Source organism: Plasmodium falciparum (assembly GCF_000002765.6).
Source record: "Plasmodium falciparum 3D7 genome assembly, chromosome: 5".
Taxonomy (NCBI): domain Eukaryota; phylum Apicomplexa; class Aconoidasida; order Haemosporida; family Plasmodiidae; genus Plasmodium; species Plasmodium falciparum.
Window position 1 is genome coordinate 220,781 of NC_004326.2, and position 21,720 is coordinate 242,500.

Consider the following 21,720-nt stretch of genomic DNA (forward strand, 5'->3'; position numbering starts at 1 on the left):
ATATATATATATATATATATATTTATATTTACAAAAAATTAGTATCCATTTCTCAGAGATGGCTAGTTATATTGAAGAAGAAATTAGAAATATTATAAATGATATTTATCTATCTACCATTTTAATTGATAGTAGTAAAATTGTAAAAAGGGAAATATCATTTTTCCTTGGTATAAGCGTAAATGATTTGTTTCAACCATTTGGTCTTTGTGATTCATTTATAAATGATGACAATGAGAAAATCGACCTGAAATTGAACGCAAGCATAAATATAAATTATTTAAATAAAAATAATACTTTAAATGAAAAGGTAATTGAAAATAAAAATTTTAAAATACGATTTATAAATGCAAATGAATATGAAGATGTCAAGTTAGAATATCTTGATAAAATTTTGATTGATACTATTTCATATAATGAGCCAGAATATTCTGATATATATAATGAACAAAATCTGCATGCATATTTTAAAAAAAATGAGAAAGACAACATTTCTTTAAATAAAAAGTACTTTGAATATATATGTGCTAATTCAACTGTACTACATAAAGATATCAAAAAAGATATAGTAAAAAATATTGAAGAGAATAAAAGAGAGCAATACAAAGAAAATATCGAAAAAAGGAAATATTATCCATATGATAATAATACATATGATAACCATACATATAATAACATTACATATAATAATAAAAGTGGTAATGTCCTTTCTCAATCTTCTAGTTATGATTATATAACAAATAGCGACGGGAATGATAATGATGATATAGATAATCAAATATGTAAAAATAGATATATGAATAATATCCAAAAATATAATGCATTTTCTTTACCTTGGTTTAATACATATTTTAAAACATCGTGGACCTATACACATTTGTTTAATAATTCGTCATGTACTCCTTTAGGTATTGTTTATATATGTAGTACAAGGGATAATAATGTTATTGATCTATATAAATCAATGATTAAAAATAATATAAAAAGAAATAACGCTTATATGAACGCTAATATACCCAAGTGTATTATTCTTCTTCATATTTCAAATAACCATGATGACGATATAGAAACAGATGTTCAGAAATTATTTGTAAACATACAATCAACTTTTTTAAATTATAAGTGTCATTTGTTAATAATTAAAGCACATCGATTTTTGAATGCCTATGAAAAATATGAACGTAATGGAAGAAATAAAAACCAGGAAGTCAAGAGAAAAATATATCATCATGATAATATGAAAAATGACATGAGTGAAAATTTGAACAAAAATTCAAAGGATCACTCTTTTGAAAGTAGCAGTGATAATAATTTTCAGAGTTCGATTACATATGAATTAAAAAATAATAATTTTTTAAACAATAAATTATATCATGATGAACAAGAAGAATCATATAACCAAAACAATCATATAACTAATAAAATGGTTTATTCATATAATAATAATAATAATAATGATGATAATTATGATGATAATAATGGTGATAATAATGATGATAATAATGGTGATAATAATGGTGATAATAATGATGATAATAATGATGATAATAATGATGACAATTATGACGAAACAAAGATGAGAAAAAAAGAAGAAACCCTGACTTGTTCTGATAAAAATCAGAAAAGTAGAATAGATGAAAAAAACAAAAAATATGTCAATAATGTAGACCATTTAAATAATATCCAAAAGTTATATATGAATCATTTAAGTATACATTTTAGCGATTTTTTTTTGGATGATGGTATAAAGGTTGCCAGAAATATTAATGATATCGAAGAAAGTATCAAAATAAAAAAGGATATTTGTAGTGATATGAATAGTATTTATGAATATATATTGTCAGATAAAATATTATGTATTAGTAAGAAAATGCCTTTATATATTGATGGGATATATTTTTGTTGTTGTTTAGATTATATTGATATTATATCTCTAAAAATGTTTATTCATAATTTTATAAAAACTTGTGTTATACCATATATTAGTATGTTAACTAATGATATCAATAATTTGATTTTAAGTAATAAAAAAAGTTTAAAAAATCAGTTAAAATTTATGTGGAGAAAAACAAAATTGAACTTCACTTCCTCTGACGCAGCAACATTTGTTGCTGAGCAAACAAGTAACGTTTTAATGAACGTAGCACAAAATGTGTTGGTATCGCCTAATGAAAATAAAAATGATGAAAGTGTAAAGGGAGCTGATGTTTCTGTTGTGAATGACGCGAAGGATGGTTTGGATGAGCGTGGTCATTTAATTGAAGAAGAAGAAAATGATAAAAGGGATGAAAAATTTGATAAAAGGGATGAAAAATTTGATAAAAGGGATGAAAAATATGATAAAAAGGATGAAAAATATGATAAAAGGGATGAAAAATATGATAAAAGGGATGAAAAATATGATAAAAATATTCAAAACAACCTTAATGAACCATCCCTTTTTAATGTATCAAATAATGAATCAGGTTTAAAATTATTTGGTAGAAGAGATTCATCATTTCAATTTTTTAGACGAGCAGCTAGTAATAATTCATCATCTAGTACTAAAAATTTAGTAGAAGGGAAGAATTACCACAAGGAATCCTTAGAATGGTTTTATAAAACGTTGAGTGATATTTATTTCATTTTAAATGAATTTGAATTATCATATAACGTTTTAAAAATATGTATAAACGAATTTAAACATGATAAGATGTATTTTTATTTAGGAAGTATATATGAATTGATTAGTTTATGTATTCATCATATGGATCATGTTAATAAAAAAGATTCATTATATTATTTAGATCTGAGTTACCAAATGTATCATAAATGTTATTATTTAAATAATATGTTTATATGTTGTATATTAAATTATTATTTATCATTGATTTACGATGAACATAATGAATCATCATCTATAAATATTTTGATAAATGCTAATGTAGATTTTTCTTATTTAGAAGAAAAGTTAGCAACAGAAAATATGAAACTCTCAAAATTCTTTATTCAAAACAATAATATAAGATCTGGATTGTTACTTGAACAAATTACATATAGTTATAAAAAGGAAAAAATTGATCAGTCGTATAATTTTAACGAGTTCATTAAAAATTTAAATACTTATAATAAAATAATAACGAACATGGTAAATAAAAATGTGCATTATTATTTAGCAGACAATATGAAAAAAACAAAGAAAAAAAAAAAAGAACAAATAAATGAAGAAATAAATACATTAAATAATAAAGATAACAATATTGATCAAATGAAATCTGATAATAATAATATGATATCTCTGATGAAGGATAATAAAAATGTAAGTACAAATTTGATGAGTTATGATAATATGTCTACTCTAACAAATAATAAGGATTTCCATACCACTGATATTTGTAATAATATGGAAAATAATAATGATAAGAAGAAAGATATAGATATTATACCAACTTATAGTAATAATAAAATAAATAATGAAATAATATTTGATGAAAATAATATAAACGAAAAGTATCCAAATAATAAACAAACAAAAAATAAAAAGGATGATAGACATGAAAATATAAATATAGAGAATATAAATAATAAACTAAGTATAATGACACAAAATAATAATAATAATAATAATATAATGTTTGTAAAAAATAAAAATTATAAGTATCGAAAATATTTATTTGAAATGACATTAGCTGGTCATACATTTAATAAGTGTGGTTTTAAAAGGTTAGCTTTATTTTGTTATTCAAATGTATTAAAAAAATATGAACAGAAAGTATTTATGAAACATATTTATGAACATTTACATTTTATGATGGCTCGTCAAGCGTTTAGTATTAATTTATATTATGAGGCATTAAATCATTACATATGTATTCTTAATTCCATCACAAATAATTATGAAAAGTCGTATATCCTAAACAAACAAATAGATATATATACAACTTCTGTAGATAAAGAGGTCAATTTTATAAGAGAGTTTGCTTATGTATATAAAATATATGTAGACAAAGTTTTAAACAAATTCTTGAAAAGTAGTAAAAAGAAGCATACCAGTAATAATAATAGTGATGGTCATATAAATAATAATAATAGTAATAGTGATGACCATATAAATAATAATAATAATAATAGTGATGTGCCAAGTCATATGAACAACCCAGGAAACAATCATAACGAGTCATCAAGTCAAAACAATTATGAGCAGAAAAAAAAAAAAATGAATAGAATAAATTATTTTAGCGATGATAATACAGAAGATATTATAAAACCATTAAATTTAAGAATCCCTTTTATTAATTTAAGGAATTCTGAAAGTTTATTTGTTAATTCTTTATATATTTCCAAAACGAATATATATAATAATGATAAAAATCGTGATATTAATTTTTTTCATATTTATGAAAGTAATATTTATAAAATGAAAAACTATGATACAACTTTGAATGATATGCATCATATTCTGACAAGAAATATATCTCATGTGAGTTCGTCCCTTTTACATGAATTTAATTATATGTACATTATGTATAAGAAGTTCATCAATAATGTATATAATGAGGCAACCGATATAACATATGATGAATTTGTGGATAGACAAGAAATGGAAAATAATGAAAAAGAGGAGAATTATATAAATAGTAATAATGATAGGAAACAAGACTCTTATGATATATATGAAATGAATAATGATTATAATATAAAAAAGGATAGTAAAGAAGAATCTGAAAATACTTTAAGATATATAAAATCATTGAATTTATATACGCCATATATAAATGAAAAGGATAGAAATGAATTTAAGAAATACATAAAGGAGTTGAAAAACAAAATGATAAATTGTTTAGAAATTACTAATAATACACAAATCAAAGATATATACCAAAAAAGTATTAATAACGAAGAAATCAAAATAAATACTCAGTATATACAATATATAACTAAAGGAGATTATATATTTGTTTCCTTTCAGTTGATTAATCCATTATATACAAAGATAGAGTGTCAGGGTACACATATATGTGCATACTATTACAATGAAAGGGTGAATAAAGATATTTTGGTTGAAAAGAAAATATTTATCTTGGAGCCTCGCCAAGCAAGGATGTGTACGTTATATATAAAACCTCAAAAGAAAGGATTGCTCTTTATATCGGGTAAAAGAAAAAAAAAAAAAAAAAAAAAAAAAAAAAAAAAATATATATATATATATATATATATATGAATAGATATATATAAATATATTTATATATATATATTTATTTATTTATATATATATATTTAATTTGTTTGATTTGTTTTATTAGGTGTGACGTGGCATCTTTTCGGGCTAGTGAAGATTTACCAAAGCTTCTACATCCATGGGTTTAGAAAAATACAGAAAAAATTTAATAAAATGCATGCACTAAAATATGACGAGATATACAACTGTGAAGATAATATTCAGAAGAAAGAAAAAATCAAACATTTGAAAAAAGAAATGAATAAATATACATGGTCTAATAATATAGGTATGCTTGAAAAAAAGAGTTTAAAAAAAATGTCCTATTATGATATTGATCAAAGGTTATTATTATATGTTTATGAAAAGTGTTATAAGTTTTCTTTTGAGTTTGTGAATATCTATCTAAATAGGAATGAATCGAAGAAACTTATGAATGGTGAAATAAATGAGGATGAAAACAAAATTACTGTAAATAATTATGAGATAGATATGATAGAACTATTTGAGGGTGAATATGTTGAAAGCATATTTAAGATTACAAACTATTCAGAGGGTGATATAAATTACATGGCTTTATGTATAACTCCATGTAACTTATTTATGTGTTATAAGATAGTACATTGTGGAGTTGAGTGGGGATCACAAGAATATGTATTGTGTAATGAAAAAAAGAATTTTGAAAGGACAAACAATAATAATAACAATAATAATGGCAATAATAATGGCAATAATAATGGCAATAATAATGGCAATAATAATGACAACAATAATGACAACAATAATGACAATAATAATGGCAATAATAATGACAATAATAATTATAATAATAATGGTGAGTGTCGGTGGGATGGTGAAGAAAAAAAAAATACAATACATAAGATCAGAATAAATAAACAACTTTCTATACATAATGAACTGTATACGAACGAAAATGTTGATAAAGATATAAATGTGTTTAAACAAAAATTTAAACATAAAAATATTCAACACATAATAATTAATGGTGATATAAAAAAAGAAGATACCTTTTCTTTATATTTCCAAGTTAATACAACATATTCAGGTTTACATAAATGTATGATGACCATGTTTTGTAAAAAAAAAAACGATGAACAAATGAACAAAGAAAATAAGAGTTCTTCAAATTATTTAGATATCCTTAATCAGAAAAAAGAAGGATGTTATCTTTTTATGAGATTAATGAATGTAATCCCTTTAATAAAATTAAAAATATATTCACCATTAAGTATTATTCACAATGACAAATATAATTATATATATTTGTCTTTTGAAAATATGTGTAAGAGAGATATATATATTAGGAATATATATCTGCATTATGTGTTAAATGAAAAATGGTTAAATATGTATATAAAAAGAAACGAAAAAAAAAAATATATGAAAAATATAGAAGATGTACATATTTTTGAATGTATATCTAAAAAGGATGATAAACATGATGGTGATAGTTGTATCATGTCTTATTATTATAATAGCAAATTATATAATTTTTATTCACAAAATAATAATTGTTTATATATAAAGAAAAATGAAAAATCAACTTTTCTATTTTATACAGAAAAAATTGATTTACAAAATATGTGTACGTGTTATCTATTTCTTGAATGGTCATTGAAAGGAGATGAGAATATAAGAAGTGGGATTTTACAAAAAGACATGAAATTTTCTAATGATATAATAAAATTTTCTATGGAAAATATAGAAACGGATATATATATGAATAATGAAAAAGAAAAAAAAGTACAAATTTGTATAAATATACAAAATAATACAAATATAGATTTAAAGGAATGTTATATACATGCCGATGAAATTGATGCAATGCATACATTGTCTTTTATAAAAAATCATATCGATGATAATAATGAATTTGTGAATTTATCTATATTAAATACGCACGACCAAGAAGATAATAATATATCCATAAAAGGTGTATATGGTGTTAATGGTGTAAATAGTGTTAATGGTGTAAATAGTGTTAATGGTGTAAATAGTATTAATGGTGTTAATGATGCATATGATGATAATGTTAATCAATATTTAACAAGAAATGTAACAATTTGTAGAGATAATACAAATTATAATGATACCCATATAATTTATGGTAAGAACAATGGAACACCTTATAATGAGGAACCCATACAAGATAATGATATGTTAAAAAGAGATCCTATTATATATAATCAAAATGAAAAAAATAAGGATATATTATTTTTTCCTGATAATCCGAAGGAATTAATAGAAAATAACACATGCCTTTATAACGATGGTGTTATAAAGAATATATATACAGATGAACAAAACCAAAATGAAGATAATAAAACAACAAATATTTGTTCCTTTTCATATAATAAAAAAATCAAAGATGATATATATCATATACAAAGGAATATTACAAAACAAATTGATTTGTTTAATTATAATTTTATAACAGCTAGATTTAGATATAAAAAGAATTTTGAAATATCTATGTTACAAAAAAGTTTTATATCATCAAATAATAGAAGTAGTACATTATTAAAAAATAGGGACATGTTAGTACCAAATAATAACAACTTGTTTTTTTTTCGAAAGGATAAGATCTTTACACATGGTGATGATATGTTTTCGTCTTGGGATAAAATTCCAATACTCAAAAAAAATTCGTCGAAAGAAAAAAATAAAGATGATCAATTAATTAACGATTCGTTTATACAAAATAATAGATCATTTGATGATACACTTTTTAAAGAAAGACGAAAGAAAAAAAAAATCTATAATGTTATAAAATATAATACGTATTATACACATAATTATGATGATACCAATTCTTTAATACCAATAAGGAGAACCAACAAAAAGTATAAAGATAAAAAACAACAAGAAATAGACCAAGAGAACGAAGAAAAGGAAGAAAAGGAAGAAAAAGAAGAACATGAAATTAAAGAAATCCAAATGGAAAACAAGAAGGGGAAGGAAAAGCAAAAGGATAAGACAAAAGTAATGGTAGAAACAGGAAATGATCAAAACATGTATTATAAGCAATTATCTATGAACAAATATGTTACATTAAATGGATATATATACACTGGATTAGTTCAAAGATATATAAAAAGATTAAAAAAGTATCAAAAGAAAAAATTATATTTTAATCTCATTTTTACACAAGAAGGGATATATAACATAAATAAATTCCATGTCATCTTTAAATTGAATGATAAACTATTTATATTTAAGCCCCTGAATAATATAATCGTGCAGGTACATAAATGATTATTTAACACAAGAAATATATATAAATATATATATAAATATATATATATATATATATATATATATATATATATATATATAATATTTTTTTTTTTTTAACGGATATATATTTTATATATTTTTTCTTATTTTTATCAAAAGAGATAAAAGTAAAAAATTACAAAATAAAAAGGAAAAATATGTACCATTTTATTTTATTTTTTTTAAAGTATTTCACAAAATGGGTAAAATTTTGTGTACCCATCATAAATATAAAATATTATATATATATAATATTTTAATTATATTTAACATGAAACATTAAATTTTTAATATAATATATTTTATTAAAGTAAAAAATTGATTTAATATAAAACACTATATAATATATTATATATATATTATATATATTATATATATTATATTTTTTTGTTTTATTCTTCTATATCGAATATGTAAATATATATTATATATATATATATATATATATAGTATTAATTATATATAATATATATTCTATACATAAATTTTTTATGAATATATGGTTTTCCTTTCTTTTTTTTTTTCAAGTAGTAAAAAATAGGAAATGCCCCTATTTTTTTCACAATTAACATTTTATATAAGATTTAAAATTTTGATATGTTGCAAACAACAAAAGAACACAAAAATAAAATATAATATAATATAATATATAATAATATATACATTTATAACTTTATAATTTTATGTAAAACAAAAAAAAAAAAAAAAAAATTTCTTTAATATTTAGGGAGTTACTACATAATTAATTTTTAAGTAAATTACTCATACTTTTTTCATAAAAAAAAAAAATAAAAAATGTAAATAATTATTTTGAACCGAATGTTAATTTGAAAAAGTAAAAATTTTTAAGTGTAAAATAAGTAACAGACTTTTTACAACAAAATATGTAAATCTACTATTTTTGAATTGTCACTTTTTTTTTTTTTTTTTTTTTGCTGATATTATAATAATATTGGTATAATAATGAAGGGATTTTTCAAAAAAAATGTCTACGTAAAATAACAAGATGAAGAAGTTTCAGCAATTTTGTTAATTATAAAAATGTATATATGTACATATATATATATATATATAATATAATATGATCGTGTAAATAATTTGAAGAATGTGTTAAATTTTTTTTTTTTTTCCTTCCCATACACGTTCCATTAAACATATAAATATATATATATATATATATATATATATATATGTATATATTATATTATATTTTTTTTGTTTTAATTTTCCTCATTTTAATATAATTTGATATGATTATTTTTATTTGTATATTTGATATCCCCGCCTTGTATATTATAAAGCATATATAATATTTAAAAATATATTACATATATTACATATATATATATATATTTTTGTTGTGTGAAAGGAGTGAATATATTTAATCCATTTTATTATTATATACATATTAAATCTATAAATGGATACATACAACGACATATTAAGTATTGTTATCGATTTAGGATTTGAAAATACAAAAGTTGGTTATGCGGGAGATGAGAATCCTACGAATGTGTTTAGTTCAAATGTTGGCATGCCCCTAGATTTAGATAGAAAAATAAAAGAGGAAGTGTATAAAAAGTGTTTATGTACAAAAGACGAATTTTATCAACATAATTTAATTTATCCTTTATTTTATCTAGAAGGTTTAGAAAACACTTGTATAAAACCTTGTTTATATCTTGATAATAAGAATAATTTTAATATTAATGAAGATGTATTTGAAAAAATTTTTTGCATGAATGTTAGAGGGGATAGGTACGTTACCAATTTATTTGAAAGAAGGGTAAAAAATTTGGTAGGTAATAAGTTGTACAAACAAACAAGTCTAGGAAGTGAATTTGTTGATAATGAGGACAATGGTGACATTACAAATGATGATAATAATAATAATGATAATAATAATAATGATGATGATAATAATAATAATAATAATGATAATATAAAGGAGAATCATAATAATATACATAATAATGATAGTAATAATCCCGATTGTACACATGATGATCATTTAAGTCCTCTTCAATTATGGGGAATTGAAAATAACCATTTTGATTTGGACACGATCGAAAATAACATGGTGGATGTTAATAATATAAAAAATATGCTAAATAAGTATAATAACATTAGTTGTGGATTTAATGAAAATATCGAATTTTTTTCTTATTTATTCTCTATACCTAATATGAGAAATAAAGAAATAAAAGTAAAAATAGCTGAATTATTATTTGAAAAATATAAAGTACCCGCTATTTATTTTAATCCCAAAGCTATATTAAGTGGTTTTTCTTATAATAAAAATGTTTGCTCAGTTGTTGATGTTGGATCTTGTTATACAGATTTTTCATTATGTAATGACGGTACCATCGATAATAAAAATTATAAAATTTATAATATTGGAGGAAATACTATAGATTATTTTTTAGAAGAATTATTAGGAAAATATAATACACAATATTGTTCTCCATATTATGAACATTATAAAAATTATAACAAAGAAAATATTCATTCAGATTATCATAATATAGCAAAATATCTGCCATTAAAAGATTTAAAAATTTATTTATGTGAAGTAGCAGATAACGAAAAAAAAATTTATGATGCAAAAAATATGAATTTTAATGAAAATATAGATATTTATATTTTGCCTGATGGACAAAATATTAATATTACTAAATTTAATAATATAGCTCCTGAAATATTTTTCACACCATCCTTGTTACAAAATTCAAATAAATTAAATCATCATTTAAATAATTTATTTACAAAAGAAGACAATTTTCAAGGAACACCACAAACCTTGTTTCATTTATTAAAAAATTTAAATTCAATAAAATATAGAGATAGCTTAATAAACAATGTTATTATAACTGGATCATCGACTTTATTAAATAACTTTAATCAACGATTTGAAAAAGAATTTAATGAAATTAATATAAATCAAAATAATACTAACCTTCCAAATGTTCATATTTTAAATTCGGGAAAATCTGATAAACAATATTCTTCTTGGAAAGGTGGAAGTATTCTTGCTTCTTTCAAAAATTTTAATTCTTTTTTTGTAACTCGCAAGGAATATCAGGAGTATGGTTTTGAAATTATTAATAGAAAGTGTTGAGACATTTTTAAGCAAAACATTCATCATCTTATAATATAATATAATATAATAGTATATTATATATGTATAATATATTTAATGTTATATTGATATTTATGTATATATGAATTTTACCTAGCCTTTTTTTTTTTTTTTTTTTTTTTTTGAAAAAATAGCTAGATTATTCATATTTTTTTTTTTTTTTTTTTTTAAATAGCTAGATTATTCATATTATTATTTTTTCTATGGAATTAGACTAAAATGATATATTTTAATTAATATATATATATATATATATAATGATTTCTTTTTTTTAAAAAACATATAAAAATATAAATTTTGTACGTAAAAAATGGTTCTTGATCTTTTTTTAGTTAGGTGTACAATTTGTTATTATTAGAACGTTTTCTTATTACCTAAAATGTTTTTCTTTTTTCTTTTTTTTTTTTTTTTTTTCATTTTATACTTTAATTTATTGATGATTGATCTATTAATCTTTGATTAGGATTATTTATTATATTTTATTCGGTTCTGGTTCATTTAAAAAAATATATATAAATAAAAAATAAAAAATATATACATATATTATATATATATATATATAAGTACTTATAATATTTAGTGTACATATTGTGACTAATACCATAACGATCTACCTACCTTTCTAATGGTGTAATTTTCTAATCAGAAATGCTCTCGAAAATATTCTTTTGAACTAAAAAAAAAAAAAAAAAAAATATAAATAATTATATATATATATAATATAATGTTTGACAAACCTTTTATTTATTTTTTATTTATTAAAATATGAAATTTATTTTTGTTCCTAGAAGAATGTATTATACATAAATGTTAAATATATTCATATTTATTTTCAATTTTTTATTAATTAAAATGTTTCTTTTCAAATTCGAATTAAAAAAATTTTGACATTCTAATTTTGTTTTTGTTCTGTCCTGTTTTGTTCTATTTTCTTTTCTTTTCTTTTCTTTTTTTTTTTTTTGTTTTTTTTTTAATTATATATTTTATGTGTTTATAAATTTTACACATCGGTATCAATTACTGATAATGCAAGATAAAACAAAGGAAATAACCAATAAGAAAAAAAAAGGAAAAATAAAAAAGAAAGAAGAAAGAAGAAAAAAGAAAAAATGATAATAATAATAATAACTAAATAATTAAACGATACATTAGATGAAATCCAATAATAAAAATATCCTCGTATGATTTTTTTTAAAGGAACCAAAAAATTGTTTCAAAGAACAAATCATATTATAAAGGGGATCTTACAAAAAAAAAAAAAAAAGAAAAAAAAAAAAAAAAAAAAGCACGCATAAAGAATAGCACATATATATATATATATATATATATATATATATATTTATTTATTTATTTGTGCCTATAAATTAACACACAGAAATATATAGAGATAAATAATTAGATATGAAAGATACTAATTCATCAAGTGTTATAAACCGAAGTAAATGTAAAATTAAGGATAGTGACCTAGATACTAATCAAACGAATCCAAATGGTTGTAAACTTCATAATAATAATCATAAAGACGAAAAGAATAATTATGATATTAAAGAGAAAAACGAAGAATTGAAAAAAATTTATATGAACAATGGGTTTATTAAGATAATGTTATTTATTATATTAACATTTCATTCGATATTATTTTTTTTCGTAATAAGAATAAAAAAAAGTTGGAATATAAATTATAAATTTAAAAATGAAAATATAATATTTACTACAGAGATTGTAAAGTTTATCATATCTTTTTTTTTCTATTTTAAAGAACATAAATTTAGTACTATATTAGTTTATAAAAGTATACAGGATATAATAACCAAAAGAAGATTATATATTGTATGTTTAATAATACCAAGTCTTTTATATTATTTTCAAAATATATTTTTTTATATATCATTAGCAAATATACCTACTCCTTTATTTCAGCTATTATATCAATTTCGAATATTGACAGTTGTTTTATTTAGTTTTATTATATTAAAAAAAAAAATAAGTTATTCTCAAAAGATATCTATACTGTTTTTATTTTTATCTTTAGCATGTTTAAAAGATTATAATATAAATAATAATGACCATAAAATATCATATGATAAAGAATCTAAAATATATCCATCATATCATGATATTATTGCTAATAATTATTTTCTATTGAAAGATTTTTTATTTCCTCATATGAAAAAAAATATATGCTCTAAAAGAAATATACATTTTCATAATTTCAATAATAAAATTGTTCATATTAACAATTTCCTGATACCTTACCTGTTTCATCATATTACAAAAAAAAAAAAAAACATTTTTCAAAATATAATAAATAATAAGTGTATGCAAAATAAGAACTATAAATTATATGATGATAGAATGAATATATATAAGAATAGAGATAAAGGAAATATATTACCACAGTATGAAAAATCAAAATATAACAAGACTACAACTATTCCTAATAATAATAATAATAATAATAATAATAATAACAGTAATAATAATAAGAAGAATAAGAAGAATTATTATAATATATATAGTAATATTTATTATAATTTTTATGAACACAGGAAACAAAAAATTTATAAATATCTTATGAACTACAAAAAATTATCATTCAACAATATAAGACATAATATTAAGAAATATCCAAATTTCTTTATAGGTATAGTCACGACCTTCTTATCAACTCTTACAAGTGGATTTTCTAGCGTCTTTTTAGAGTTTCTGTACAAAAATTATGCATATTCTTTTTGGTTTCAAAATATGTGCTTAGCATTTTATACAATCATATTTAGTTATTTTACCAAAAATTTTGATCTTTATAAATTTTTTAAAAATTTAAAAAAAAAAAAAGAAAAAAATATATTTATATATAATAATGAACAGAATGATAATACAATAAAAAAAATTAATAATAATAGTACAAACATTTATCATAATAATATAAAACATCTAGATAGTTATTTATTATTTTATTTAATAAAAAATTATTTTTTTCAACATTTTAATTCATTTGGAGAATTTTTATATTTATCCTTATTAATCATTCTAAATAGTATTGGAGGTATTTTAATTTCCATTTTTATAAAATATTCTGGTAGTGTCTCCAGATTTTTTGTTACACCTATTAGTATGCTATTTAATATTTATATTTCATCTATTTATTTTAAAGATTTTCATTGTACCCTTAATTTTTTTATATCTTTAATATTTGTATCTTTTTCCTTATATTTTTATTTTATAAAACCAAATTAAAAAAAAATTAAGCATGTATAAATATATATATATATATATATATATTATGTACATATAAATATATTTTTTTTTTTTTTTATGTGTATAATTTATAAAAACTTTTTATATTTCAACACTAATTTTTATGTCTAATGAAAAATTCTAATTTTTAAAAAAAATATTCCCTTGTTTTTATTTTTATACTTGAAAAAATTAAAATAAAAAAAAAAAAATAAATGGAAACAAAAGTACTAAAAAAAAAAAATAAAATAATAATAATAAAAAAAATAACAACAATACTAATAATAGTAATGTCATATATATATATATATATATATATATATTGATACTATTGAAAAAATGTTCATTTTTTTTTTTTTCTTTTTTCTCTTGTTATTATAAAAATATGTATATTGCCAATTATATACACATTTAAAATATTTCAATTTCATATATGTATTAATTTAAATTAGAAGAATTCAATTTTCCTCATACTTTTACATTTCCCTATATTTATGAAGCATCTTCATTCTTTTTATTAGCGTCCTTTGGAGTTTTGTCCTTTCTCTTTTTCTTACTTATTTTAGATCTCTTCTTATAATTTATAACATTTCTACCAACCTTTAGTTCATTGGTTTCATTCATAAAATCGTATTTATTTGTTTTCTTTATATTTTCATTTGAATCATTTGACAATGATCCTTGTGATGTAGTTTTCTTCATATCTGTACTTGGGGAAAAGACATTCTTGATATATTCTTTTTTCTTTTTTAAGAATGCAGTTTTATCAAGTATCTTATCATAAGGTTTCTTATTTTTTTCTTCCTCTTTTTCTTTTTCAATTTGTTCGAAAACATCTCTATAGATAACAGGTAACCATTCCATTGGATAAGCTGAACTAAAATCACGGATTTCATCGATATTTATATTTTTCTTTCTTAATCTTTCATCTCTTAATTCATCTCGTTCTTTTAAATATCTATTTAATTCTTTTTCATAAACTTCACCATGTGTTACATTTTCTCCTTGTTCTCTCATTCCAACTTCACAAATTTTTCTTATAATAGTTGGTTTTTGTACTGTTGAATAATATATCATTCTCAAATGAGCTAATTCCTTTTCATTATATTTATTACATGTATATATATATGAATGTAATTTTAAGAAATTCCTCATCGTTTCTCTGCTTTTTACTTCTACAGTATCAATAAGATTTGTATACTTTCGAAGTATTAAAGCCGCATTTTTTAAATCTTTCTCTTCTACATATTTTTCAAATAATTTATTAATTTCGATTTTTTTTTTCTTATCATATTTTATGGGTTCATTTACATAAGGTGTTAATTTATTAGGATCTACTTTTAATCGAGCGTTTCTATACAATTTCCTTTCTTTATTCTTTTTTATACTTTCATGTTTACGAAGAGCCTCATATATTTTATTACCTTTCATACTTAAAATTTTAGTATATAATAATTGTACCTTTTCTAATTTTATGTTTTCTGGATATTTTCTAAACTTCTCTACTAGGTCTTTGTACTTTTTTGTGAATTCAATTATTTCGTAATCGTATGACATGTGTTTGTATTTCTTTTCGTAATCGGCATTTTCTTCATCCTCATAAATATTTACGCATATATTATTATGATCGTTCACACTATTATTATCGTTATAATTTCTTTCCACACCATTTTGTAATGTATCACTTTTTTGCACACCATTTTGTACCGCATCACTTTTTTGCACATCCACATTTAATTTCTCATCGAGAGACGACTGTATTACCTTTCGCTCATTATCCCTCTTCTCCTTTTCCATCAAAAAGTCCTGCTCCATTTTTTTACAATACTCATCGAGTTCATTATATTTATACTTAAAATTCAAATAATCAATATTTTTATCATTGGCATATTGAAAAATATATGTTTTTAACAACTTTGACAATACGTGATCTACATTTTCAGCAGTAGGATATATATATTTAAGATGATTAACAAAAATGTATGGTAAAGAATTTAATATTTTAAAAGATTCCTCTCTTGTTAATACATTTCTATTTTCATTTAATATTCGATAACATGTATTAATATCATCATGATATAAAAAAAAATAAAATTGTTTTTTCAAAATATTTCTATCATATATCTGTCCATATAAATCATCAATCGAACGTATATCTATTTCTTTTTTACTTCTTAATCTTGTCTTATAATTTATATAAGTTACATCAAATTTTCTTAATACATTTTCATAATCAGTACTATATTCTTTTGGATATAACTTTTTATTTATAGTAATAACTGGCAATTTAGCTAGTAGCTTCATAAAATCTGATTTTTTCTTTTCTTCTTTAAAAAAAAAAAAAAAACATTTCTCATTCTTATTAATTAAAAATTTATTCCTTCTATCAAATAATGATTTGTTATTATATGTATTATTTTCATTTTGAAAATATAACTTATTCAAATTATCCTCCTTCTTTAATCTTCTCAAAACTGTACTTTTTTGGTTTTTTATTTTTTCCTGTACATATGGATTAAGAAGAAAACCTTGCTTGTTCAGGTAAAAATTATAAGAAAAAAAAGGTTGCCTAATTTTAGTTTTATTCCATTTTTTAGAAAAAACGGAATTTGCTAACGTTCTTCTTTTTATAATGGATATATCATTTTTACGTATCTTTATAACATTACTAAAATATATGTAGTAAATTAAAATAAGAAGGATCAAAAATTTCATGTTAAAGCATTTTTTTTAAATCGTCATAAAAATAAGATATCTAAAACATATATATATATATATATATATATATATATACATATTTATGTATATATTTATTCTTATTGATTTTTGTTTACCACACCAACCAATTACATATTTATTAGAATTTTAAAACAAGTGTGTAAAGTCCACATATTATGAATTATTGCATAAAAATATTTTTATAAAAATATTTTTGTATATAACACTCTGATTATGTTAATAATATTTTTTATAAATATATAATATGTTGATTAAAAGGACTTTTCTTTCTTATTCTCTCCATCGAAATTTTACCTCATAAAATGGATATTTATTATATATATATATATATATATATATATACAATTTGCTTTTTTCTTTTTTAACGTAAATTAAATATTCTGTTTATCTTTTGATTTATATTTAATATAAGACCCACTTACAAAATACACAAAAAAAAATTTGAAAACACTTTCAAAACATTTTTTTTTTTTTTTTTTTTTTCCCTTCTCACCTTAAATATTTATTTAAAAAAATATATTACATATATATTATATATGTATTAATGTACATAGTTGAGAAAGGTATATTTTACATATATATATTTTAATATATATAATACATATAAAGAATAAGTTTTTTAAAAGAGTTTAATAAATTTTCATAAATGTTATTTAAAAATTAATATATATATATATAAATACACTTTTATATATTAATAAAAAAAAAAAAAAAAAAAACGTAAAATGTATAATGTATAATTCAAAAGGGAAAAGCATCGAAATTTAAAAAAGGGAAAAATTATTAAATATAAATATATATATTATATATATATATTATATATATATATATATTCATATATTTTTATTATGCTGGAAAAAATAAGTATTCAAAAAGGTGAAATAAAAGAAAAGATATATGTAGTTCTTAATATAAAATTATAAGAGTGTTTCTATTTGTACATTAATGTATGTATTTTAAAAAGGAAAAGTATATAAGGAAATCATTTAAACGATAAATTAATATATATATATTATATATATATATATATATATATATATATATTTTTTTTTTTTTTTTTTTTTCTTTATGCGAATTCCTTTTTATATTTATGAAATAAGGTTACGAGTTTTTCATCAGCTTCTTCATTTAACAAAGATCGAGTTATATTTTTATATTTAATAATTTTACAGAATTCATCTGTAACATTTTCAAACAGTAATGATTTTTCATGAGCTAAGTCAATAATTTCTTTAGGTAGTCCAGCTAATTTGGCTATATGTATACCAAACGATTTAGGACATACACCTTTAATAAATTTATATAAAAATATAATTTTTTCTTGTTCATCATCAATACTTAGGCTCATATGATAATTTGAAATATTTTTATTATGTTTCACTTCTTCGACTAATAAATGATAATGTGTTGAAAATATGCATCTACATTTTATAACATCAGATATTTGTTCTAACGTGGATAGAGCAATTGCTGTACCATCAAAAGAAGAAGTACCTCTACCTAATTCATCTAATATAGCTAGGCTATATTTAGTACTTTGTTTTAGTAAGTTAGAAATATCTTCTAATTCTACTAAAAAGGTACTTTTCCCTTCAAATAAATTATCACTAGAACCTAAACGAGTAAATATTTTATCTACAACTGTTAATTCACAATAAGTACAAGGGACAAATGCACCTATTTGAGCTAATATTACAGAAATAGCTGTTTGACGTAATAAGGTACTTTTACCACCCATATTAGGACCTGTCAATAATAATGTAGATTGTTTTTCTTTATCACATCCCATATAAATATTGTTCGAAATAAAATTGGGCATTAACATAGCAACCACAGGATGGATGTTGTCTTCCAAAATTAAAAATGGCGTCTTTTCCTCTCCCTGAAAAATGAAATATAAAAATAAACATGCAATGTAATCAGAAAGGTAATAATATATATTATATACATATATATATATATATATATATATATATATATATATATATTTATTTATATTTATTTATTTATTTATTTATTATACACATTTCATATATACTACACACACGATGGCCTTTTATACCGAGCATCATTTTACACACATGATGACCTTTTATAAGGAGCATCATTTTACACACACGATGGCCTTTTATACAGAGCATCATTTTACACACACGATGACCTTTTATAAGGAGCATCATTTTACACACACGGTGGCCTTTTATATCGAGCATCATTTTACACATACAATGTCAATATTTTTTCCTATACATACCTGCTTAGAATCCATAGGATGTAGAATAGGACGCGTTAAGGGGAAAGCCGTATTCAAGACTACATAAGCAAAAGACTGTAAACAATCAAGTTCTGCCACTAATCTACATGCAGATACATACTTCTCATAATGAGCATAAAATAAATGAAACAGTTTTTGGAAGAATGGATATATAGCGTCTTTTTTTTCTTGTTCGATATCTTCCAATTTCTCTACTAAAGATTTAATTTCATCATTATGTATACGAACATATCCTTTTTTTGCTGATGTAATTTCTACATTTTTTAAAAATGATTTTGGTATATTATCTGGACATTCAACTTCGTATTTAAATTTTGCATGCACAAATTTTAAGGTAGGAATTTTTAATTGTGTTCTCATATGTTCTAAAACATTATTTAATTTATTCTCTACATTTTTCTCCTTCTCATTGATTTTATCAATATCTTCATCACATCCTTCTGCTGGTTTATATTCTTTGTCTCCATCGAAATAAATTTTTTCTAAAAATTCATTTGTTATTAATCCTATATTTGGATAAGAACCTTTTATATTATCTTTACATATATCAGGTGTATTACAAATTTGAAAAAGGCGACTAGGTAATTCTCCATCTCTTTCAATTCTATTCACATCTATTAACATGGTATCGATTTCTTTGAATGCATTGAGAAAAGTCACAAATTCTTTTAATTTCGTATTTACTACATTATCAAAAAAAACAGCTCCTCTTTCACTTTGTGAAGCTTGTATACATATTTTATTTAATAATCTTTCTATGTCAGGTAATTTTTTTAGTTTCATTCTTATAAGGGATAAAATTTGTTCATTGTTTTTTAAGAAGTCGACTACATCTAAACGTTCTCTTATTTTCTCACAATCTAATAATGGACTACAAATCCATCTCCTCAAATTCCTTGCACCGAAATTTGTACACGTTTTATTCACATAATCGTATAAAGAATTTTTTGTATCTCCTGATTGTGTTTCTAAAATTTCTAGATGTTTTAAAGCTGTAGCATCTAGAACCATATAAGTTTCTCTTTTGAAGAGATCATATTTTTCAATTTTACAGAATCTAAATATTTTTTTATCTAAAAGTAAAGATCTTAAATAAACAATGAAACCACCAAAAGCACATATGACACTGGTTTGTTCTTTATATATTTCTAAATTAGATGGCATATTTTCAAAGTATTTATTTATTTCATCAAATGAGCTAATGATATTTGGAAAGCTATTTAGACAAGTTAATTCTGGAGAAGTAGGAATATTTTTAAATATTGATAAAACTTCTTTATTTATATTTTTAGAGCTATATAAAATTTCAGCAGGACATAATTGAGCCAAAATAGTTCTTAGAACAATTCTTGATTCGTCATCATTACAATATCCAACGGCAATATAAGAAGTAGCGATATCGCTAACAACAAAACCGAAGTTGCATTTGTTTTTGTTATCATATTGGGAAAAGGTATAATTATTATTATCTTTTATATTATTATGATCATCATTATTATCTTTTATATTATTATGATCATCATCATTATCTTTTATATTATTATGATCATCATCATTATCTTTTATATTATTATTAACATTTGTCATATTTTCAATTTCATCAAAGTAAAAACATACTAAATATTTCGTTTCAGCACTTAACATATTATCATGCAAAATGGTCCCTTTAGTATATATTTCGTTAATTTCTCTTTTTATAGCTTTATCCTTAGGTCCTATAGATTCTTTATTTCTTTGTTCTAATTCTTTTGGTGTTTCCATTTGTTCAATGACAACTACTTTATGACCACTGTTAATAACTTTTTTAGCATAAAAATGTAAGGATTGTTCAGGGAA

At 21.1% G+C, this 21,720-nt stretch overlaps 5 protein-coding genes across 5 annotated transcripts in view; 3 read left to right on the top strand and 2 right to left on the bottom strand.

The window, feature by feature from the left end:
* Positions 1-58: 58 nt before the first annotated feature.
* PF3D7_0505100 (trafficking protein particle complex subunit 8, putative) lies at positions 59-8,473 on the top strand (the record flags this gene model as incomplete). The annotated part of the gene is made up of 2 exons (XM_001351573.1): positions 59-5,132; positions 5,283-8,473. 2 exons carry the CDS (start codon positions 59-61, stop codon positions 8,471-8,473), a joined length of 8,265 nt encoding a protein of 2,754 aa, XP_001351609.1.
* A 1,441-nt stretch (positions 8,474-9,914) lies between these two features.
* Positions 9,915-11,612, top strand: PF3D7_0505200 (actin-like protein, putative; the record flags this gene model as incomplete). The annotated part of the gene is made up of 1 exon (XM_001351574.1): positions 9,915-11,612. The coding sequence occupies one exon, from the start codon at positions 9,915-9,917 to the stop codon at positions 11,610-11,612; it is 1,698 nt and encodes a 565-aa protein (XP_001351610.1).
* A 1,422-nt stretch (positions 11,613-13,034) lies between these two features.
* Positions 13,035-14,870, top strand: PF3D7_0505300 (UDP-N-acetylglucosamine transporter, putative; the record flags this gene model as incomplete). The annotated part of the gene is made up of 1 exon (XM_001351575.1): positions 13,035-14,870. One exon carries the CDS (start codon positions 13,035-13,037, stop codon positions 14,868-14,870), a length of 1,836 nt encoding a protein of 611 aa, XP_001351611.1.
* A 492-nt stretch (positions 14,871-15,362) lies between these two features.
* On the bottom strand, positions 15,363-17,585 carry PF3D7_0505400 (conserved protein, unknown function; the record flags this gene model as incomplete). The annotated part of the gene is made up of 1 exon (XM_001351576.1): positions 15,363-17,585. One exon carries the CDS (start codon positions 17,583-17,585, stop codon positions 15,363-15,365), a length of 2,223 nt encoding a protein of 740 aa, XP_001351612.1.
* Positions 17,586-18,675: 1,090 nt separating this feature from the next.
* PF3D7_0505500 (DNA mismatch repair protein MSH6, putative) overlaps positions 18,676-21,720 on the bottom strand; it is a gene marked incomplete at both ends in the record, with an annotated part of 4,425 nt that continues 1,380 nt past the window's right edge. The window contains 2 exons of the mRNA XM_001351577.1: positions 18,676-19,491; positions 19,864-21,720. The exon at positions 19,864-21,720 is cut by the window's right edge and continues 1,380 nt beyond it. Coding sequence (XP_001351613.1) covers positions 18,676-19,491; positions 19,864-21,720 — 2,673 coding nt within the window. The remainder of the gene's footprint in view (positions 19,492-19,863) is intronic.